Source organism: Rhineura floridana, chromosome 4 (genome assembly GCF_030035675.1).
Source record: "Rhineura floridana isolate rRhiFlo1 chromosome 4, rRhiFlo1.hap2, whole genome shotgun sequence".
NCBI lineage: Eukaryota > Metazoa > Chordata > Lepidosauria > Squamata > Rhineuridae > Rhineura > Rhineura floridana.
The window spans coordinates 67,079,689-67,104,077 of record NC_084483.1 but is presented as its reverse complement, the minus strand read 5'-3'; the positions used below and the strand labels follow the sequence as shown (position 1 = coordinate 67,104,077).

The 24,389-nt window shown below is 42.6% G+C and overlaps 1 protein-coding gene across 5 annotated transcripts in view; it reads left to right on the top strand.

Moving 5' to 3' along the window:
• Nucleotides 1-24,162, top strand: part of CEP162 (centrosomal protein 162) — a 72,144-nt gene extending 47,982 nt beyond the window's left edge. For all 5 annotated transcript variants that reach the window (XM_061623262.1, XM_061623261.1, XM_061623258.1 and 2 more), the window contains exons 18-27: nt 1,235-1,340; nt 2,548-2,674; nt 3,309-3,472; nt 4,404-4,508; nt 10,344-10,580; nt 11,249-11,919; nt 13,377-13,518; nt 19,897-19,995; nt 22,511-22,645; nt 23,788-24,162. In XM_061623262.1, coding sequence (XP_061479246.1) covers nt 1,235-1,340; nt 2,548-2,674; nt 3,309-3,472; nt 4,404-4,508; nt 10,344-10,580; nt 11,249-11,919; nt 13,377-13,518; nt 19,897-19,995; nt 22,511-22,645; nt 23,788-23,997 — 1,996 coding nt within the window. In that variant the 3' untranslated portion in view covers nt 23,998-24,162. The remainder of the gene's footprint in view (nt 1-1,234; nt 1,341-2,547; nt 2,675-3,308; nt 3,473-4,403; nt 4,509-10,343; nt 10,581-11,248; nt 11,920-13,376; nt 13,519-19,896; nt 19,996-22,510; nt 22,646-23,787) is intronic.
• The last annotated feature ends 227 nt before the right edge of the window (nt 24,163-24,389 follow it).

The window sequence follows — 24,389 nt, the reverse complement described above, 5'->3', positions numbered from 1 at the left end:
CAACAATTGACCTTTGTTTTTATTGTATTTTTAATGATATATTTTTTTAAAAAATCTATAGTTGTGTTTTTAAATATGTTGTAAACCACTTTGATGTTTTTAACACAATAGTGGTATACAAATATTTTTATAAATGAATGAATAACATCTGATGTGATGACTTTAAGTAATGTAAGGATAAAGAGGAAGCTACTCACTTACCTGGAAGTAAGTCTCATTGAGTACAATGGGACATCCTTCCAAGTAAACATACATAGGATTGCACTGCTTGTCCCATTTTTGTTGTTGAAGGGAGTTAAATATAACTCTCTAATTGAAATCAGTGGGCTTAATCAAGCTTAGCTTTGGCTACATCACACCCTCCATTTGATAAGAGGTAACAGATGTGTAAGAGATACATACCATACAAACTTGGCAGTTGTAAAATTATTAAATGGATAACAACATATGTTGGTGGATTTGCGATTTGAGTTAATAACATAAAAAGGATTGTTGTAGTCAGAATCTACCTGAAAGTTATTTTTCTGCAGAAATCAATTGGCTTACATTATGTATCAGGTTGGTTTAAACTGCCAGATAGTATATTTTATGGAATCCAAGATAATTGGCTTACATTGTAGATCTGGTTGATCTAAATAGCAAGACAGATTTTTTGTGTGGAATTGAGAATGAGCAAGAAAATGAAAAGGTCTTAAAAACATGGACTGTAGAGGTTCATAAAGTTTATTTATTTATTTATTACATTTATATACCGCCCCATAGCCGAAGCTCTCTGGGTGGTTTACAGCAATTAAAGTTCATTGTCATTGAAGAGGTATCTATAAGCAAAAGCATTCTGGCAACAGTGGCTGTACTTAAAACATAGGTAATGTTCAACTGTGGTTTAATGTGAATGAGCAGTATGCTTGTGCATGCTGCTTAAAAGTTCCCACTTCACTCCCCACCATGCTGCTGTGGGAGCAGCAGACAAGTCTTCACTTACGCCATTAGAACCTGGACCTGTGATTTGTTTCTCTCCAAACTGCTCAAGAACAAACATTTGCATTAAACATTTAATGTGTTTACGTTTAACGGTGGCTTAATGTGATGTGTGAACCAGGCCTAGTGTGTGTTCTTGGCAAAGAATTAGCACCAGAGTTGACATTAGCAAGCACTGTGGATATATAAAAAGAACTACTTTAGCAAACCACAAACTGTATAAAATTATTAAACCTCTTTTTTATTTCAAAATTAGAGAAGAAAGGGATAAAAATAACATTTTATCATGTGGAGCACAGATTGCTGAATCAGCTGGGAATCAGAGTTTCACTGACTTGCTTTTAGAACTTCGAGCAGCCAAGGTAAGTACTTATTCTATTTCCTTAGACTAGTTTGCTTAATTATTTGCTTAATACTTAAATATTAATTTTACCAACAAGATTCTGACTTCGCTTACGCTTGCTCCTGCTACAGTTTTTCTATTTTTCTTTTTCTTTCAAATAACAAAAACTAGTATTGAACTGTTTAAGATATATTGCTGTGTGAGATCCAAGGTGCATGTTTGCATATGTACAGTACTTTCCACTTTTATGACCAGGAGGATATTCAGTGTCTGCAATGAAAAGCACCATAACACACATACAGTGTGGGTTATGAGCCCCTTGGTTCATGTCAGGGGTTGGTGCCCATTGAACACAACCCAGAGAAAGTTAAAAATGCTTACGTCTCACAGATTTCTGCTGTATGAATGGTATAACTTGCAATACAGCCAGTGTGACAGATAAGTAAGATGGCAGCATAATTCCATCATCATGCTCTGCCCTAGTCCTGAGTTGAGAAGGCTGCACAGCTATTGCTGCATTTGTTGTGCTCAGATATCTGAGATAAGAAGGGAAAGCAGAGGCCTCTTATGAGCTTGATCAGCTGTCTCGTTCCCCCACACCACGTGGGCATCATGTTCCCACCTGCCCTCAAACAACAAATCAGCACTGTAAGGGCTTCTTGGTGAAGCCCCACAAAGACCCAATCACCTGTCAAGAAGAGGGAAGCAGGCACAATTTGTGTCTTGGTACCCTCTTCTCTCTTCTACTTCCCTTAGTAGCTCATCAGTACTTTGCTAGGTTGTGCAGTGCCAATCTTTCTCATGTTGATATCCTGAACTTCCTCCAAGGAGCTCAAGTGTAAAGGGAGTTGATTTTATATTCACAGCTCTTTGACATTTGGTGAGTGATAGTGACTTGTCTAAGACTGTACAATGAACTTCCAAGTTCATTTGAACTTAGCTTTCCACTACTAAACGACACACTATGATCTGCATCCCATTGTCTCTGTTGTGGTGGGGAGGAGGGAATAAAAACTTTTGCCCCTCTGCTACGCAAGCCACTTTCTGGATATGGAGCCTATTTTCCCATGGTGTGTCCCTTGCACAGCAGATCTGTGCCTGAAAATCTGTCACTATATCTAGGCATCTGTGATTCTCAGTTCAGTTCGGTGGTTTAGAACAGGCTGTATCCTCCTGGATTGTTTTCTTTAAACCCCCCCCTTTTCTTTTCTTGGGGGGAAATGAAGGCTGTAGAAACCAATTTGCTTGAAGAGAGGAAGCGTTTAAGACAAGATAAACAAGCCCTTGAAGTAGATTTGGTGAAGGTGAAGAAGGAACGAGATTTGGCAAGAACGCAGATTGCTTCCACTTCAGGTAAAGCACTGGCTTTGAACAGGCTACCGCTCAGGTTAATAATAAGATCTACATAATAAATCTAGTAGTAAGATTTTAAATCTATGTTCCTATTAATCTTTTATACTGTGTTTGTGGTATTGTCTTGCATTAACACACAGGGGAAGAGTGAGGTAATCAAGAGAGATGGGGGGGAAAGAGCCCCAATTTATACATTGACAGCTGTCCTCCATCCTCTACCTACCCTTCCTACCTACGTGTGAGCGGTGTGCTCCTCCACAGTGCTTGCTTGTGTGAGTTCTCTACCTTGAGGCATGTATATTAGGATAGCACCACCCCAAAAAGAGCTAACCACCATCACCCCACCACCACCTATCGTCAAACGTTAAAATAATGATTTATGGCTTCTTTACACGAGTATTTTTTTTTTGCCACAAAGAGGAAATCCAAGTAGCTTTGCTATAGCTTTTGCTTTAGCATTGCACTTTGTTGTTGACTTTCAATTTAGTGCTAATTAATGCTTTGTAGAAATTACTAAGACTCAATTTTTTAAAAAAATAGCAGAGGAAAAAAATCACAGAAATGCCCAAAATAAGGTTAGACATGAGTTAAATATGCTTTGTCATACATTTTAAATGGAACATTTACCTCCTAGCTGAAAAATCATATGAGATGAAGATTATGGAAGAATCCTACAAAGCCGAAATTGGTCGTTTGCAGAAAAGGCTCCAGTGGTATGCAGAAAATCAGGAGCTCTTGGATAAAGATGCAGCTTGTCTTAGAGGAGCTAAAGAAGAGATTGATAAGCTGAAGCTAGAGGTGATTGCAGTGTCACACTTCATGCCTGTGCCGCTGAAAGGGTGCAAAGCAAAGGCTATGTGTGGTCAGCCAGCAAGTCCTTAGTTGTTCCCATAGAGATAAGCAAAAACGCTAGAATAAAATTATAGAGTGCATGTTAATTGAAAGCTGCCATTGGTCATGACTTTCTATGGCCACCCAAGAGTGATGATGTACCCTTGCATGTCTGTGGTTACACAGTTAGAATTGTAGATACTTCAGTTTAATATTGGAAGTTTCAGAAGGTTTGCATTGGAACGGCAATCTCTCAGACAAGCAAGCAAGACTGACCAAGAGCTTTTATATAGGTCAGGAAATAATATATCACCTGCTCTGCCCTGAGAAGGCTTTCTCTTCTCTGTTGATGTAAGATGCTTGCTGCAATTCCTTCATTGGCAGGAGCTGGGTAGTCGCACTTGGGCTGAATCCCTCCTGACATGCTTCAAGCTGCCAGATATTTTGGGCTCAAACCCTGGGATAACGCTCTTCTGCTTGCACATTAGGATTTCAGATTCTTCTGTCATAAAGTAGCCAAAAACATGACTAAGTAGCCAAAAGCTTCCCCAAGCTTCATGGTAGGTCATTGTCTATGCTTTAATTCATTTGAACTCTTTCCATTCCTGCATGTGTGGGTTAGAACATTCAGCACATGTAGTTTGGCACTAACTCAGCTACCCATTCATTTGCCATGTTGGATGTTGATTTGTGCCTGCTGTTCAAATTACAAGTATTGTAAATAAAATTGAAGGTATCATTTCTTATGCACTGTGGTAACCAACTTCTGTGTCTTATTGTACTTGTCCATGCACAGAAAAGTGTTTCATGGTTAAAAAAAACTTGTTTTTATGTCAAGCTAATGATAAAATGGATGTTTACACCACTCCTCAAATGTACTTTTGTGTGTATTGTGTAGGTTGATAAGCTTAGAAGTGAAGCTGGGAATCAGTCTGCACAACAAAAGAAGCGGTTGAAGGACAGGGCAGCAGACGCTAAACGAATTCAAGACCTTGAGCGACAGGCATGTAACACAGTAAAATTTCTCCTGGTTTTTATAATTTGTAGTGAAACCCAATACATCATCATGATTGAAATCCAGCTATGGGTTCTCTAAGCACTTATGCTGGATACAGTGAGGTAACTCAGAGTGCTTTAGGGCAGGGATGGGGAACCAATGGCCTCCCAGATGTTAGTGGACTCCAGCTCCCATCAGCTTCAGCCAGCATGGCAAGTGGTCATGGTGAAGACTTGTGGCCCTCCAGATGTTCTGGGTCAAGTGTTTCCCCATCTGTGCTTTAGGAGGAAAATGATACTGAAATACTTGTCCCTGCATATCTTACAAATAATATATTGTAAAAGAAAACACGTATTTTAAAAAGAGCATTGTATCCAAGCATGGGGTGCTGAATTCCAGATAAGTGAGGGCCTTTTGAATGTTGGAGAAGGAGCTACAATACAGGCTTCAGATATGGTCTTACAGATACTGTTGTGAGAAATCAGAGATTATTTTGCAAATGAAATAGCTGATTTGTGTTATTTAGCTGTGCCTTTGTAAACTATAATTTTCCTGTATTCTATTTTCTTGAAACAAATTGATTATATAATTGGTAGCAGAAGATGGAAATGTTCCATACTTTCTGCAAAAACAAGACCAGGAGCAGACTGCAGTACAGATCATGAACTGGTCATATCAAAAATCAGAGTAAAGCTAAAGAAGAAGAACAAAGCATTCATAATGCCAAAATACAATTTAAATAACATCCCAGAAGAATATAAAGATCAAATAAGGAACAGATTTGAGGCTTTAATAATAATAATAAAATAATAAAATTTTATTTCTAAGCCGCCTATCTGGCCGACTTAACGGCCACTCTAGGCGGCGTACATAAAAATTAAGATACAACATATAAGTACAATTACAACATCAACCTCTAATTAATCAAACCCATCCACATCTTTACAAAATAAAACTAGATTACCCAGGAGTCCCGTAGGCCCGCCTAAACAGCCAGGTTTTCAATTCTCGGCGGAAACCTGCCAGGGAGGGGGCATGGCGAAGGTCATATGGCAGAGAATTCCAGAGGGTGGGGGCCACAATCGAGAATGCCCTTTCTCTGGTCCGTACCAGCCTAGCTGTTTTAACTGGTGGGACCGAGAGAAGGTCTTGAGAGGCTGATCTCGTCAGGCGGCATATTTAGTGATGCTAGAGGCGCTCCTTTAGATAAACTGGACTGAAACCGTGTAGGGCTTTAAAGGTTAACACCAACACCTTGAATTGGGCCCGGTAAACAACTGGTAACCAGTGTAGGTCTACTAGTACTGGAGTGATGTGATCATGGCGGCGGCTGTTCTTAATCAACCGTGCCACTGCATTCTGTACCAGCTGTAGTTTCCAGACCGTCTTCAAGGGTAACCCAACGTAGAGCGCATTACAGTAGTCTAAGCGAGAGGAGACCAGGGCATGTACCACCGGTGGGAGCAGATGGTTGGGAAGGTAGGGTCGCAGCCTCTGTATCAGATGTAATTGATACCAAGCTGCCCGGCTCACTGCCAAAACCTGAGGTAATAGGCTGAAACTGAACCCCGACAAAACCAAGGTGCTGTTTGTGGGAGACAAGGGAAGGTTGGGAGATATAGACCTGGTGCTTAACGGGGTACGATTGCCCTTGAAAGACCAGGTCCGTAGCCTGGGGGTCATTCTTGACTCCCAGCTGTCTATGGAGGCTCAAGTTTCAGCTGTAAGCCGGGCAGCTCTGTATCAACTCCATCTGATACGGAGGCTACGCCCCTACCTTCCCAATCATCTGCTCCCACCGGTGGTACATGCCCTGATCACCACTCGCCTAGACTACTGTAATGCGCTCTATGTGGGGTTACTCTTGAAAACGGTTCGGAAGTTACAATTGGTACAGAATGCAGCGGCGCGTCTGATTGCAGGCAGCCGCCGTAGAGATCACATCACTCCTGTGTTGAAGGAGTTGCATTGGTTACTGGTTGTGTACCGAACCCAATTCAAGGTGTTGGTTTTAACCTTTAAAACCCTATACGGTTGTGGCCCAGCCTATCTGAAGGAGCGCTTCCAGGGATGCCGCTCAACAAGATCAACCTCAGAGGGCCTTCTCTGGATCCCACCAGTCAAAACAGCTAGGCTGGTGAGGACTCGAGAGAGGGCCTTCTCAATAGTGGCCCCCGCCCTTTGGAACTCTCTCCCTAGTGACCTACGCCATGCCCCATCTATAATGAGCTTCCGCAGGACCCTGAAGACTTGGCTTTTTAGGCGGGCGTTTGAGATGGGCTAGTTTTCTACTGTTTTTAAATTGTAATTGTTTTATATACTGTTTTATCTTGTACGTCGCCCAGAGTGGCTGGACAACCAGCCAGATGGGCGACTAACAAATTTAATAATAAATTAATAAATAAAAATAAAATAACCAGTGTCCGATCGTCTTCAGAGCGAGATTTCCGCCACCGGCGCTCTAGTCGTCTCACCTCCTGGCTCAGACTCCGTAAGCGTGGTGTATACCAGGGTGCAATCTGAGTTCTATTCAGGGGGAGAGGATGTTTCGGAGCCACCCGGTCTATTGCCCTGGTGATCTTCCTACTCCACTCTGCCACCAGGGTTTCGACCGGGCGACCTTCTGACGGCTCCAAATCTCCCAGCGCATTCAGGAATCCCTTTGGCTCCATCAGGCGTCTGGGACGGACCATCCTAATAGGTCCCTTTCCCCTGCGGAGGGTGTGCGGCAATGAGAGGTCCATGTTCACCAGATAGTGATCTGACCATGACATGGGGTTCAAAGAAACAGCCCCTATTTTCAGAGCACTTCCTCCCCCTCCCGAGACAAATACAAGGTCAAGAGCATGACCGGCTACATGGGTGGGCCCAAAATTACTAAGGTGCAGTTCCCAGGAAGTCATGGTTTCCATGAAATCCCGAGGAGCTCCTATGAGAGCCGCCTCGGCATGCAGGTTAAAGTCCCCCAAAACCAAAAGGTTGGGGGAGAGAACCCGCATGCCCGAGACAACCTCGAGCACCTCGGTCAGGGAGTCAGCTGTGCAGCGGGGTGGGCGGTACACAAGCAGAATCCCTAAACTGCCCTTAGGGCCCAACCTCCAGTAAATGTAGTTGACAGAGAACCAGAAGAACTTTGGAGTGAAGTCAGAGACATTATCAGGAAGAATGCAAAAAGACAATACCTCTAGTTAAAAAGAAAGACCTCAATGGATGACTGAAGAAACTCTTAAAATGGTTAAAGAAAGAAGGAAAGCAAAAGGAGATAGAAACACAGTCAGAACCCTAAATGCATCAATGCAGCGACTAGTATGTAGAGACAAAGAAATGTTACAATAGATATTGTATAGAAATAGAAGAGGACAACAAAAAGATAAGAACAAGAGCCCTATTCCAAAAGATTAGAGAAATGAAAGGGAAATTTAAACCAAGAGTAGGGATGTTGAATAATCAACAGGGGAACACACTGACTGACCGAGATGAAATAAAAGGAAGATGGAAGCAATACACTGAAGAACTCTATAAAAGAGATGACAGGATGACAGAGTCATTCGTGGAAGAACTGTATGATGAAGAACCAGAAATTTTAGAATTTGAGGTGAAAGCTGCTCTTAAAATACTTGGAAGAAAGAAATCACCAGGAACAGATGGCACACCAAAGTAGTTGTTAGAAGCTACTGAGACTGAATCTGTCCAAATTTTGACAAAAAAATTGTCAACAAATATGGAAAACTAAACAATGCCCCACAGACTAGAAGCGTTCAATATACATCCCAATTCCAAAGAAAGGGGATCCCAGGGAATGCAGTAATTATCAAACTCTTATCTTAATATCCCATGCAAGTAAAGTAATGCTCAAGATTCTACAACAAAGGCTCTTACCGTATATGAAGCGAGAAATGCCAGACGTCCAAGCTGGATTTAGAAAGGGAAGAGGCACCAGAGATCATATCACAAACATACGTTGGATAATGGAATGGAGCAAGGAATTTCAGAAGAAAATCACCCTGTGCTTTATAGATTACAACAAAGCCTTTGACTGTGTATATCATGAAAAACTATGGAATGCTTTAAAAGAAATGGGGGTGCCACAGCATCTGATAGTCCTGATGCGCAGTCTATACTCTGGACAAGAGGCTACTATAAGGACAGAATATGGAGAAACCGATTGGTTCCCCATCAGAAAGGGTGTGAGACAGGGATGTATTTTATCACCCTATTTGTTTAATCTATATGCAGAACATATATCGAAAGCGGGATTGGACCAAGAAGAAGGAGGTGTGAAAATTGGAGGGGAAAATATCAATAATTTAAGATATGCAGACGATACCATACTACTAGCAGAAACCAGTAATGATTTGAAAAGAATGCTAATGAAAGTTAAAGAGGAAAGCACAAAAGCAGTACTACAGCTGAACGTCAAAAAGACTAAAGTAATGACAACAGAAGATTTATGTAACTTTAAAGTTGACAATGAGGACATTGAACTTGTCAGGAATTATCAATACCTCGGCACAGTCATTAACCAAAATGGAGACAATAGTCAAGAAATCAGAAGGCTAGGACTGGGGAGAGAACTAGAAAAGGTCCTCAAATGCAAGGATGTATCACTGAACACTAAAGTCAGGATCTTTCAGACCATGGTATTCCCAATCTCTATGTATGGATGTGAAAGTTGGACAGTGAAAAAGGCGGATAAGAGAAAAATCAACTCATTTGAAATGTGGTGTGGGAGAAGAACTTTGCGCATACCATGGACTGCAAAAAAGACAAATAATTGTGTGTCAGAACAAATTAAACCAGAACTGTCACTAGAAGCTAAAATGATGAAACTGAGGTTATCATACTTTGGACACATCATGAGAAGACAGGATTCACTAGAAAAGATAGTAATGCTGGGAGGAAGACCAAACAAGATATGTGATTCCATAAAGGAAGCAACAGTTCTGAACTTACAAGATCTGAACAGGGTGGTTCACAACAGGTGCTCATGGAGGTCACTGATTCATAGGGTCGCCATAAGTTGTAATCGACTTGAAGGCACATAACAATTTTCTTGTATGTATATGGGTGTGACAAAGCATCAACCACTTTAGGGAACTGCCATAACTCAGTGGTAGATTGTTTTGCGTGCAGTCTGAAATCCTGGAGAGCTGCTGCCAGTCAGTGTACACAGTACTATATAAGGCAGCTTCCTATGTTCCTAACTAGTTCCAGACCCCCAGGGGAACTTTGGGCTTGTGGACCAAGAACATAGGAAGTTGCCTTATCATGCATCAGATCATTTGTCCGTCTAGCCCAGTATCCTCTCCTCTGGCTGCCAGTGGCTCTTAAGGAACTTTGCCAAAGGTCTTCTCCATCACCTACTGCCTAATAAATTTAAAATTAGGATGCCAGAGATTGAACCTGGTGTCTTCTTCATCCAGAGCTCTAGGACTGGACTATGACTCTTTCCTTGTTTTCAATCAACTGCAGTGTACACATCTCCTACCACTTAGCAAACCCTTTTCGTTAGTGATAAAGCACTGGGTCTTTTGCATGCCCAAACCTTTAGCAACACCTTATTGTACTCTTCTAGATCCCAGCCGTATCTCATTGTTAATAATGCTTCTAAATTTAAAATGCTCTTTTTAAAACATTTACACTGCAATCCTATACAGGTTTGTTCTTCTCCCAGGTAAATGTATAACCCTTAGCCTTAAGGTAAGATTACACCCTTGATCTTAATTAGTGGCAAATGTATTCTCTGTCACTGAAAAAATACAGTTCATATTATTTTTCTTTAAGCCAGTTTACACTTGTTTCAGTAACTACGTTTTAACTTGTTGCCCTATTTCTTGACAGGTCAAAGAAATGGAAGGGATACTGAAACGAAGACACCCAAATTCTTTGCCAGCTTTGATATATGCTGCTGCTACAGCCACAGGAGCTTCTGCGGGAGATGGTGATCCTTCAGCAAAAACGAATACAGTGGATTTTCTTGAAAGAAGAGTTAAGAAGTTAGAAGCCGAACTTGAGGGTAAAGATGATGAAGCCAAAAAAAGTCTCCGTGCTATGGAGCAGCAGTTTCAAAAAATAAAGGTGATTTAAATTGTGCTATGCTTCTCAGCAGGATTGTTTGTTTCTTTTTTTCCCCACAAGTAGCTTACGCTGCTTCTAGGCACTCCCAAATGTTGGCTGAATCCTCTGGTAGGGAGCCATCGAGTGAGACATTGTTTGAATTAAAGAATATCTACCTGGTAGATATTCTGTAAAAATTCATATCCTAGCATCAGAATTTTAGCACTTTTTAAATTATAGACATGCCCCAATGCAGCTGTATTCGTGGACGAGCAATCGCCCACAACTGCTGGCTCCAGTGCAGATTCATATGCATGTTTGTATCGAAAGATGTCCCCAGCTAGTTCATTAGACTCAGACAAGTACCGTAGTGGGGATATGTGTCCAGATGTACATCTGCTTCCATATTAGCAAGGTGTGTGGAAGGCTGCTTACATGTGCAGATCTTGCTGGATTAGGGTGCAGCATTTCCAGAGCCCTTTTTACCCCTTCCTTGAGCAGCTTTTTTGGGGGACATAAGGGGGAATCACAAAAATCACCTGTTTCCTTCCCCTCCCTTTCCACAAAGCATCCCGTGAGTAGAACTCTATTCATGGTTAGTCTGGATACAACCCATTGTGGTAAATGTATGATGCAAATCAAATGAAATTTACCAATGAAGTTTCACGTCATATGATCTGTCTTTGCAGCTTCAGTATGAGAAGAGGATTGGTGAGCTTGAACAGCTGCTGGCATATAAGCTGCTGAACGAACCACAAAAACTTCAAGACAAGGCAGCCAGCCTTGAGGCTTTTGAACAAGAACTTTGTAGTGTAAAAGAAGCCCACCAGATCACAGTAAAAAATCTTCAAGCTGAAATTGATTCTCTTAAAAACCAGATAGCTCAGCTAGAGCTCCAGAAGAAAACAACAGAAGATGGAGACCTTCAATCACTAGAGTACCAGGTGGAGCAAGCTCACACTAAAGCTAGGTTGGTAAGACTAAATCAGGAAATGATTGCCAAGAACAGAGAGATACAAGACCTCACAAAAACTGTAGAAAGGCTTCAGAAAGAGAGGAGAATTATGCTCTCTGATAAGGATTCATCCAGCAAAACTGTCGAAAAAGAAAAGCCTCCAGGAATCTTGAAAAAGCATATTGTCAAACCTAGTCAAATGAACCCCATAAATGAAGAGTTCTTTCCTGGCACACTTGATGACAAAATATACCAACCCGACACCTTTGCTGATTCTCATGTTTCAGAAGTTCTGCAACAAAACAGCCAACTGAAGGATGAGGTAGAAAAGTTGACTCTAGAACTAAGCAAAGAAAAGCTAAAATCTCAAGCTGCACTGACAAATTCTGAAAGTCTTGTAAGAAGGTAATACATTTATTGCTGAGCATTTTTTAAAATATGGTTGTCTAGGGCACTCTTTGGCTTAGGATAGGAGTAGGGAACCTGGTGGCCTGCAGATGTTTCGGACTACAACTCCCATCAACTCTGATCATTGGCCACGCTGGCTGGGGCTGATGGAGGTGGAATTCACCAATATCTGGCTGGCTACAGATTCCCTACCCCTGATGCAGGTACTCTCTTCTAATAAACCCCCACAAACTGTGGACCAGAAAAACCACACAGATAATTTGGCATGATGTATTCTGCATCCATCAATCATGGGAAGGGTCAAGGATTTATTCATAGCACTGAAACCCTGCTCGTTGAACAATAGAAATCTTAGGGCCAAATTACAGACTGTGTGGAGAACAGTGATGTGTGTGTGTGTGTTTAATGCAGCTGTAGAAGGCTGCCATTTTATTTGAGGTAGTGGCGGGGTGGAGGAGAAAGGAGGTGTTTAATCTTTTCCCCCTGTACTTCCCCCCCCCAGTCAAATAGTATATGTATGTAAATACACATACAAGCTGATGTTTGCCCAGCAATGAAAAAATCTTGTACCTGGATAAAATGACAGAGTGCACATAAAACCAAATGTGCCATTCAGAAGGGTCCAGTATGGCATAGGCAGGCAAGCGAGTAGTCACTTTAACATCTTTGTGGCATGTACATTTTTCTTTATTTTTTGCATCTTTGTGTGAGCTCAGCCTTGATGCAAACCTTGTTGCAACCTGCTCATGTGGCTGACACGTGTAATTTCATTGGGACCCCAGTACATAAGAAGAGATTTAAAAATCCTGCCTATGTGCCATTCTTGATCCAGCCCCCTCATGGCTATTTTCTAAAACAACAATACAGAGATGCATTTAATGTGACCGTGTGTTAAACATAATGTGTAGTTTGGTGCCAAGGCAACTGTTCTTCCCTAAGGGCCAAAGTAGACTTGATGTTATTCATATCTTAGTCCTGGCATTCTTGCTTTTTTGTGTGATTAGAGTTCCCGCCAGGCCTACTATTCACAATGGGAGAAAGTCTTACATTGGCACTATTTTCTCTCATTAATAGCAGAGGGGGGATATTTGCAGTGGGGACAACGGTTTAAAGCCCCTTGTCCCTATCCATCTGGGAAGGGCCCATACCAACTATTTATATTTTTAAAAGGCAACCATGCCAAGGCTAAAGACATGCATAATGTCTTGCCGGCTTTGCCCCAAAATTAATATATCTTTTGCATTCTCATCCTTTGCCCCTCATTTTGGTAGAGGGGGCAAAGAAATGTTGTGGAGGAAGAACCATGGGCAAAAAAGGAATGAATGCAGCTACAGTTGGAGAGCCATGCAGATCTAAAAGAGTATGTGTCTCATTTTTAGGGAAATTGGGTGTTTGCTGTTTTCTGAAGTTTCAAAAAGCCACAACAAACATTTCATTTTGTATTACCTTTACAGGGCAATGGAAGATTCAGAAGAATATATCGCAGCCCTTAAAGCATCACATCAAAAGGAATTAGAGAAGGTTCTTTGTCAGTATGCTATGGAGCATTCTACTTCCAAAGTAGCTGGATTAAATAGCAAAATTTCAGCACAGGAGGTGAAGTAGATGTGTTGTCTGCCTCAGTGCTTCAGAAGACTGGCAATGTTTACCATTTTTCAGCATTTTGTACTGTAGGCTTTCCTCTCAAATGTAACCAGGTATCATGTATAATGAAGAATGCAAGACAGCCACAGACATTTGGAAATGTAAGGTTACGTGAGAAAACATATCACGTGCTAATGGGAGGAAAGCACAAGTTCAGTAAATAAATATTCCCCAGGTAGAATGCCATCACGTGGGTTATAGCGCCATCTAGTGTCTGAAGGCAAGAATGTACAGGAGTCAAGACCCGGGCTGCTCCTTCCGACCCCACTCTAGTTCATTCTTGCCTTCGTCCGAGGCAGTTCTTCTTACCTACATGTTGTGAGTTGTCTGTGTGTGTAGGGAGTAAGTGAGTGTTTGGTCAGGCCCTCCTGTTCGGTCTCTCATCGGCTCCATGAGTGTTCACAAAGGTGATGGTCATCCTGGATGCCCACCTCCGTCTCCAGGGTGTCCACATTTATCCATATCTGGCCAGCCTTTTGGTCTGGGCAGAATCCAGGGAGCAGGCTTTACTTCACCTTTGTCATACTCTTGCTGCCTTCAGGGACTACGGGTTCCTAGTCAGTCTCGAGAAATGTCATCTGTCACCTACTCAAAGACTTCAGCACTTGGGAGCTGTTCTGGACAGAGCTCAAGCAATAGGTTTTTTTATCGCTGGATTGAATCTCAGTGATCAAGGATATGGCACAGCTCCTGATGCACTGTTCATCAGCAGATGTAATGTTACTGGCAAAGGTCCTGGGCATGCTTGTATCAACTATTCATATTGTCCCTGGGCTCGACATCATACCCATCCACTCCAATAGGCCTTATTGCTGTTCAGTCGGGCATTGCCAATTTCACCCATTGAGAGATTCATCTGTCCCTCTCACTGGGGTCTTCCTTCCAGTGGTGGTCTTTAACTCAGAATCATCAACAGGGGGCTCCATTCAGAGAGCCGGACAGGACTGTTCTTACAACAGACACCAGTCTGATCTGCTTGAGGGCCCACTGCAGATCCTGCTTTATGCAAGGCACCTGGTCCATGTCAGAGAGGCATCACAACACAAATTGGCGGGAGCTGCGAGCAGTCCATCTGGCCCTTCATCACTTCCAGACAACTTTTCATTTTACTCGTGTCCTGATCCGTACAGACAATACATGTGTGAAATCTCACTTGAACTGGCAAGGGGGCACCAGATCTCGAATGGTGCAGGCGGAGACCACTCTGATATTCATTTGAGCCGAGAAACACCTGCTGTCTCTGAGAGCAGAGCATGTCAGCAGGATGTTGAATGTCACTGTGGACTGGCTAAGCAGACAGCAAGTGATTCCGGGGGAGTGGATGTTACATCCGGCAGTGTTCCGTCTTCTCCAGCAACACTTCGGCACTTTGACTGTGGATCTATTTGCCTTGAGCAACAACTCTCAGGTTCCCCGGTTCTTCTCAAGATTCCTATAGACAAAGGCAAAGTAGGTGGACACCCTTCGGTCTCCTTGACCCAACAGCCTCCTATATGCGTTTCCACCTGTTTCCCTGCTAGGCAGAATGTGATGCGTCCTTCCCTGGCTCTCCCTGTCAGGTTCCTACCTGCTCGTGGTTACTGCCTGTCTCTAGGCACCACCAGGGACTCCACCAGTCCGGACCGCACTCTCTTATGGTTTACCTATCCGCTCTAGCACAGATCTCAACAGATCCCCCTGCTAGGCAACCACCAGTAACGTCCCAATACTAGTATTCCCAGAGACTCTGAATACTGGTATTGTTATTCTCTTCACCGCTGCCACCATTTGTTACAGTTCCCCTTCAGCCTTGGTCATTACCTTACCCTCCCTTCTGGTCTGTGAAACCCAGCCAAGGATCAGGCCTTTGGTAAACCAAATTAAGTATTTATTACAGATAACAAAGCTAACAAGATTAACAAGATTTCTTCTTAAGGCACATAAGCATATGGTTTTACTCAATACTAATCCGAACTCCACCTCCCTCCTGGTAAACAACTCTCTAAACCCCACCAAGCAATCCACTCAGTTCTCTTCTCCCCCCTGATTCCACTCTCACTCCTCCTTTTATACATTCAGCCATTTTAAACACTCAGCCAATCATCTCGCATTCTACTGCCCATTCACTCCCCCTCCTCTTTCACTCCACTTACCATGTATCTTCTAAAACAGCAACACTTACCATATATACATTAATATAGGAACATCACACAGAACACTGAGGAAACTTTGGTCTGAACAGGCACAGTTAGTTCTGTACTGGCCACAACGCCTGTGGTTCTCAGATCTCCTAGCCTTGTCAATAGCAGATCCTTGGAGACTGCCAGTAAGGCCGGATCTTCTCTCACAGGGACCAATCTGGCATCCGGATCCCGACTGGCTGAATTTGACAGCTTGGTGTTTGAGCGGACACAGTTGATCTGCACTAGCCTATCACAGGAGGTTATTGACACCATTCTGGCCTCTAGACGGTCGTCGACTAATCGAATTTACCAGAGTATGCGGTCAGCATTTTCCATCTGGTGTGTCTCTCGGGGTCTACAACCTTCTAAAGCCATGGTCCAACAGGTCTTACAGTTCCTTTTCAGGGGTTTGAAGATGGGACTGAAGCCAAATACTTCGTGGCACCAAGTCTCTACTATATCTTCTGTCTTGGCTGTCACTTCATCAAGAATCCCCATGGGTTCTCATCCTCTGATTAAACATTTTTTGAAGGGAGCCGCAGCACTCACTCCGACAGTGTATCGTTGTTTTCCATCATGGAGTTTACAAAAGGTGCTTCAAGCACTGCAGCACCCTCCATTTGAGCCCCTCAGCACCATGTTCTTGTGGGTGCTTCCTTTAAGGTCCTTTTTCTAGTGGCTGTTACTTTGGCTAGACAGGTCTTAGAGTTGGGAGCACTCTCATCGGCCTGACATCTCTGCACTTTTCATAAGGACTCAGTAATCTTAAGTCCAGACCTATCTTTCCGACCCAAAGTAAGCTCTGTGTTTCATTGTAACCAGGATATTGTACTTTCCATCCTGTTCACCTGCTCAAGAAAGCCTGGCATTCTCTCAACATTCAGAGAGCCCTCAAGGTATACCTTCGCTGTACCCAAGACATATGGCTAATGGAATCCTATTTGTATCTTCCAAGAATTTTGGGGAAGAAAGTGGTGAAATTTATCTTATCCTGTTGGTTGCGTACCTGTATTGCCTTGGCCTATGAGTCACCCAAGCTTCCAGTGCCTCACAATATCATGGTGCGTTCTACCAGCTCCTCAACTACCATGGCTGCGTTCACAACAAATGCACCTTTGGCAGATATTTGCAGGGTGGTGGTATGGTCTACTCCAGATTCATTCATTAGACACTATAAGATAGACCTCTATACCTCTGCTGATGCTTCTTTCGGGAGGCGTGTTCTGCAACAGGTTGTTTCTCACATTTAGGCAGTGGGTAGTCCCTCCCTACTAGGGCTGCTTTGATACATCCCACATGATGGCATGCTGCCTGGGGAAAATGGACCGTTGGTCTCACCTGAAAGGTGGCATTCCCAGGTATCATGCAATCACGGCCCTCCCTGATGGAGCCTGCCTGGGTGAATTATACTGTATCATTTTTTCATATATGTTTTTAGAGGTAAGGTTACAAATTCAATAAGTTTTAATGTGTGATTGAGTCAAGACCATTTGTATATGTTCTGGCTATTGCTGTTCCTTCGTTTGGGCAGTGCCTCTTATCTTTGCTGGTCTACTGGTTCTGTGTATGACTGCTGTTCAGATGTCTAAGTTTCGCCTTCTCATGAATGAACTGGAGTAGGGACAGAATGAGCAGCCAAGTCTTGACTCCTGTACATTCTTGATTTTGGACGCTAGATGGCGCTATAACCCACATGATGGCATGATACCTGGATAAACCACCTTTCAGGTGAGACCAAAGGTCTGATCTGACTCCTCTGCTGAACTGGCAAATATTCTGTAACATTATAGTAACAACTTCTTTTCTGTTCTTCTACTGCCATCTTTACTCTCCTTTGCCCTGTGTTAGAGGCCACAATGCTTCTGTACTATCTGCAAGACCAGTTTTGTGACTTTTTGAAACAGTAGGTGGATAAAATGCTGAAGTTAGCAAGTTGATTTAAAAAAAAAAAGAGGTCTCACAGGTCTTGCGTCCTTATTAGGATGCTATCTTCAAGACAATGTTCTTCCAGCACACCTTTCATAACTTGAGTGTTTCTGTGTTTGATTGTGAGCACAAATATGGAGAGAACCCTTGCTCAATGATAGCACTGCAACTGTACTTTCCAGGTTCATTCCTTGGCATCTCGACTTAATAAGATGGCAGACAGCAGTGCTGGGAAAGAGACCACAAAGATTGCTGCAAGTCCAAATAAACAATGCACTTAGACTAGCTATCTGTCTCATTAGCAGTCTTGCATTGAAGAACTAGCCTGCTAGTCACCGGTGACAAGGAACTGCATGCAGACGAGTGCATAGAATTCTATGTAGATGAGTAAGCTGGCTAGCAGAGGAGGAACAAAGTGTTCCATGCCTCCCCTGTGCCTAGCACAGAGACCAAGCAAGCTACAGCAAGTGGGGCTAGTAACCATTTTTGTAAGCTAGTAACTGTTGTGTGCTTACTTACAAGGCTAGCTTGGTGCACCCCCCTTCAGGGTAGCACAGGCCCTCCTATTTTGGCTCCCCTGTGATCTACAGCTTTCCTGGAACCAAAGCTGCTCCCTTTTATTCTCTGTGCAGCTTCTTCCAGCTTCTCAAGCAAAAGTTCCCTGGGTTATATTCTCATGAAGCACAATCATTTCAACTGCTACAGCACCCTCCCATGTGATAATCAGTGCCTCATCCACTCTTTCATCTCCTTCCCTAAACTCTTTCTCTCTGATTGTCCACACACCAAAAAAAACCCTTGACATTTTTTGCCTTCAGTTTAGAAAGAAAGCCACTGAGAAGATAACACAAAGATCAACTGTGTGAATAAACTTCAGATAAAATAACAGTTCCCTGCTCTCCATATAAAAATACTCAAGAGCATTTTCCAGAACATTGCAGGCAGTAAAATTAGATATTTTAATGCCATGGTTCCTGGAATTTATTGATGCAAGATGTTGTAATAGCCAAATTGTGCTGCTGGGCCAGCTTGGTGTGTAGTGTGCTTGGTTTTGAATGTGGAAACCTCAGGCTCTGATTCCTTATTTAGGGCAAAATGGGATATTTTTGCCTTCAACTTAATATTGTTAAATCTGGCAAATGTATCTGTGAAAATCTGGACTTGGAGGATGAGTGCTTAGCAGTGCTTAGCCCTTCCTTGCTTGTTGTTTTTCCTTGCAACATCCCCTGCCACCTTTTCCCCCAGTCTACATTGGAAGAATTATGGGAGGAAACTGGTGGGTGATGGAAGGATTAAGCACAAACTCTTAAGGGCCGACCAAAGCTTCTGTGCTGCACCCTTCAAGCCTACATTTCCTCCAGACTTTAAAGCAGGAGTGGGGAACCTCCAGCTCATTGGCCAGACTTGGGGCATCAAGTGTGGGGCAGGTAGAGATGCAGCTGCCAATGCACAATTGGGAGCCTTGAAGTGTGCACCCAATTGTGCATTGGCAAGGGAAAGCAGGCTTTGGCTCCATTGCCTATCAGGTGATGGGCAGTAGAGCGGAAGCCAGACATCAGGAAACTCGCTAACGTAGTCAATGCCTGCAGGAAGCTGAAGCTGAAGCCTTGGGCACTTTAAAGCACTATGCAGGGCTCTTCTTGCACAACAAAGCGTTCTCCCCCCCCCTTCTACCCGCACACCCCATAAATCTGTGCTGGGCATTTCCCCAATTCTCCAGAGCAGATTTGGTGATGGCGCAGGGCACACATGGGGTGAAAGAGAAGGGGGAAATCCTGTTGCACTAGCGCTAATCCTTGCACTAGAGCATTTCACTGAATACTGCCTAAAAACATAACATTCTTCTCCAGAGCATAGAGTACATCCTTTTTTGTGATTTGCTTTGTGCCTGTGTTATCCCCAAATTTCTGTGGGTTTTGTAGATTGTGAAAGATAAGGTGCTTCCAAGAATTATTCCGTATGGAAGACAGAAAGTAGATCTAAATATATCACGGAGGTGTTCCTGTATAGTAATAGTTATAATGTGTATTCATTTAAGATGAAGTTCGCAACTCTCCTTTCTTCTAGCATAGCTGATCTTAAATGTTTAGTCAGATGTAAATCCCAATGACCTTAATGCAGCTTTAGTTAACAGTGGTTCAAGTTGTTAAACCAGAACTCCACCAAATCTGCTTATAGTAGAATTCAATAAATACTTTGTTGGAAACGTCAAGTAACTGAGAATGTTAAAATCTTTCCATAGGTTCTTATTAAACATCTTCAACAACAAGTTTGTGAGTTGCAGGGAGATCAAGAAGCCCTTTCAGTTTCACGAAAGCGGGAGGAAATTCTTCAGAAAGAGGTAAATGGCCATTCATGGGATTTGATAACCATTATAGCAATTTGACTGTGAAGACGCCACAGCTAGCATGAGCATTTGATACAAAGGACCATGGTTTTTTAAACCAAACATGACTGTGGCCCTCTTCCTCTTCTCCACAACTTGCACATCAGTTTTGGTCCTTGTACCATGGTGATTTTTAAGCCAGAGTTTTCCATTGCATTTGAAATGGGAAAATGTGGTATAATCTTGAACTCCAAACTAAGATATCAAACCAGAAATTAGAGATAATTTTCTAGACATTGACTAACACAACTGTATATTAGGTTTGTATCCAATGGTGTTGCTCAGTTGACAGAAGGGCTATTGTGGAACAGGAAGGAAAGCAATGTTAAGCAGTTCTCCGTATTATTACTATTATTATTATTATTATTATCATCTTTATTTATACCCTGCCCTTTTTCCAAACTGGAACTCAAGGCGGCTTCCAGATAAAAATAAGTACATATCATTAAGAACCTATAAAATATAAAACATATAAACATATAAAATCAGCATTAAAACAGGATTAAACTATTAAGATATTAAAACCAATTACTCTTAAAATACTGCAACCCAGTTTAGGAGCATACAAGTAACACAATAACATACAGCATCCTCTTCAGTCACTACCCTTAAAACCTTCAGTTCCAAAGGCCTGCTGGAAGAAAAAAGTCTTTAGCTGTCGGCGGAAAGGCTGCACAGAGGAGGCCATTCTTGCCTCCCTAGGGAGGGAATTCCAGAGCCTAGGGGCAGCCACCAAAAAGGCCCTATCTCGTGTCCCCACCAGTCGCACTTGTGAAGGTGTTGCGATCGTGAGAAGGGTCTCTCCTGAAGATCTCAGGGCCCGGGCAGGTTCATATAGGAAGATACGGTCTGACAGATAGCCTGGACCTAAGCCGTATAGGGCTTTATAGGTCATAACCAGCACTTTGAATTGTGTCTGGAAACAGACTGGCAGCCAGTGGAGCTGTTGCAGCAGGGGAGTTGTATGGTCCCTGTAACCAGGCCCAGTTAACATTCTGGCTGCAGCTCGTTGCACCAACTGAAGTTTCTGAACAGTCTTCAAAGGCAGTCCCACGTAGAGCACATTACAGTAGTCTAAGCGGGATGTAACTAAGGCATGTGTCACCATAGCCAGATCAGGCGACTCCAGGAACGGGCACAGTTGGCGCACTAATCTTAACTCTGCAAAAGCATTCCTGGCCACCGCAGAAACCTGGGCCTCCAGGTTTAAGGCTGAGTCCAGGAGCACACCCAAACTGCGAACCTGCGTCTTCAGGGGGAGTGTAACCCCATCCAGCACAGGCTGAACCCCTATTCCCTGATCCGCCTTTCGACTGACTAGGAGCACCTCTGTCTTGTCTGGATTAAGCTTCAGCTTGTTCACCCTCATCCAGTCCACCACTGCTGTCAGACACTGGTTTAGAACCGAGACAGTTTCCTTGGAATTAGGTGGAAAGGAGAAGTAGAGTTGGGTGTCATCTGCATACTGATGGCACCGAACCCCAAATCTCCAGACAACCTCTCCCAGCGGTTTCATGTAGATATTAAATAGCATGGGGGACAAAATTGAATCCTGAGGGACCCCACAGGCCAACGGCCAAGGAGTCGAACAGGAATCCCCCAGCACCACCTTCTGGGTTCGACCGTCCAGGAAGGAACAGAGCCATCGTAAAACGGTGCCCCCAAGTCCCATCCCGGTAAGGCAACCCAGAAGGATACCATGGTTGATGGTATCGAAAGCCGCTGAGAGGTCCAACAGAAACAACAGGGACACACTCCCCCTGTCCAGTTCTCTGCGTAGGTCATCTACCAAGGCGACCAAAGCCGTCTCCGTCCCATAACCAGGTCTGAAACCAGACTGAAATGGATCAAGATAATCCATTTCATCCAGGAATGCCTGTAGTTGGGAGGCCACCACACGCTCTATTGCCTTGCCCAGGAATGGGATATTAGACACTGGCCGATAATTATCCATAATAGAGGGGTCCAGGGAGGGCTTTTTCAACAAAGGCCTTACAACTGCCTCCTTTAGGCACATTGGAACTCTGCCTTGTAGGGAGGCATTGACCACTTCTTTCACCCACTCGGTTAGGCCCCCTCTGGCACATTTAATAAGCCAGGAAGCCCTATCTCCTGCACACACCCATACATATACCAGCATCTGGTATGGAGAGTCACCCAACTAACCATCAGCTGAGCGACACCATTGGATAAAACCCATTACTGACATGTACTGCAATCCTAAACAGATTTACAGATAACTTGTATTTGCTTTATTAAAATATTCCTGACATTTCTTATTGAAGCAAATGAATTTATTAAATTCCAGTGTGCTGTATCCTGTACTGAAATCAGTGAGGATGGTGTGTTTTCCTTTTGGGAAACTCCTGTCTCGAGTAATATATATGTAGTCACATCCATTGTTGCTAAAGTGATTGGTATGCATAGAAGAACCTATCAAAACAGGCAATTTCACCTCTTCAAATTTTAGATGGCAAAATTGTTAGAAGAACTTGGAGAGGCAAGAGAGAGCCAGACACCAGAGATGAAACGTTTTGTATGTCTAGAAAGGAAGATCAAACAATTGGAAGCCAGATATGACCAAAAAGAGCAAGAAGTTCAGCAGGTAAATAAAATGAATTCTTCTCTGAAAAAGACATCATTGAAAGACTTTTTACAAGCTGCTTGCTGTTGTTACCCTTCTGTACTACAAGTTAGAACTTCATTTTGGAAAGTACCCTCTAACTTAAGATTTATAGCTGTTATGATAGTAGTACGGTTAATTTAATATATTATTTAGGACCTTTCCCACCTGATAAGCCAAGTTCCCTGAGCAGCTTCCAGAAGAGAATTTAATTAAAAATATGAGAATTGTACATGGAGCGACAAGTTATAATAAATATTGGACTTGTGGAACAAAAATAAAAACTAACTTCAAAGTCCACCTGTTTCTTTCTCCCTTGTAATATGTATTCTGTCCCTAGCAGTCTCCAAACCAGGCAGTAGTCTGGTGCTTATTTATTAGAGTACAGTTTGGATTTTGCAACATTAAAAATGGGGCACATTGATGGATGGTCCTGCTTCCTTGCGGAGGGTTGGGCTGGATGGCCTACTAGTTTCTTGATTCTGTGACTCAATATTAGTGTTCAAGTAGTGTTGATTGTCTGCAATACAAAAAGGAAAGCATCAATTGATTACTCCCTAACATTGAATCACTAGCTGAGCTTCAGAGAACACGTTCAGAACTCAACAGGAGGGTGGCACTGAGATCTTGCAACATTGTTTGCTTTATCCTTTTCATTCTATACTGGATCTGTCCTTTTTTCTGCTTCCTTCTTCAACACATGGAGCATCTTATTTTTATTTAAATTGCTCAATCTAACAGCCCTTGGATCAGAGTCATGAATTCTGTTTTTAACAAACCTGTGAATTATAGCAAGCTTGCAAATAGCTTCTTTTTCTCCCTCTCTCCACAAGTGCTAATGAGCACTGTTAAATTAGGATTATGGGTAATGGGAAGAAATCTGTGTGCACATTTGCAGTATCAGTCAACCATGCCTTGTCTGTAACTTTGAAAGAGCATTTATGTGTAATCACCCTTCATAGACATGCAGCCTTATTTAGTCTGTATTGTCTTTGTAGAATCACCTCCCAAAATTTTTTTAAACCAAGCATGAATTAACACTTTTGTAAATGTTGTGATAATGAAACAGTCAGATTTAGAAATTAAGTTGCAGTTTCTCATCTGTGAACCTGCTTGCTGCCCAGGTAATTCAGCAAACACGGTATATTGCAGAAGTTGAGCAAATCCAGGAAACTGAGAAATGGCGGAAGCTTGCCCTGTTGAAGAATCAAGAGCTTGAGAAATTTCGCATCGAACTGGATTCAATGTTGGATGTTTTACGGCAACTGCAGAAACAGGGTGTTATCATTCCAGCAGTTGGCTCAAACATACCTGAAAGTTACTGGAAGATTTGAAAGCACCTTACTTAATCAGAGGAACAGTTTTAATAAAGACAGAAATACGCTGAAAGCATTCCATAAAGGTCATTCATTTTAATTTTTAGTATTGTGCCCAGGTTTCTACTGTATAAACCTATCCCAATTCTTGCTGATTTGTTTTTATTGTATATATTAAATAATACTACATGCAACTTAGGAGTGTTGAACCTGTTTTTTTCTTTCGCAAATTCAATGGTTTTAAGGCTGGATGTGTTAGATTTGCCTACTATAGTAAACTCACTGCCACACTCCAGTCCCTACAAGACTACTTTGTTGATGGGACCAGACCTATTCAACAATTGGTGACTGGGCAATTGGTACCATAAGTGCAATATAATATTCACTTTCACCAGGTCTTTCTCCTTTTT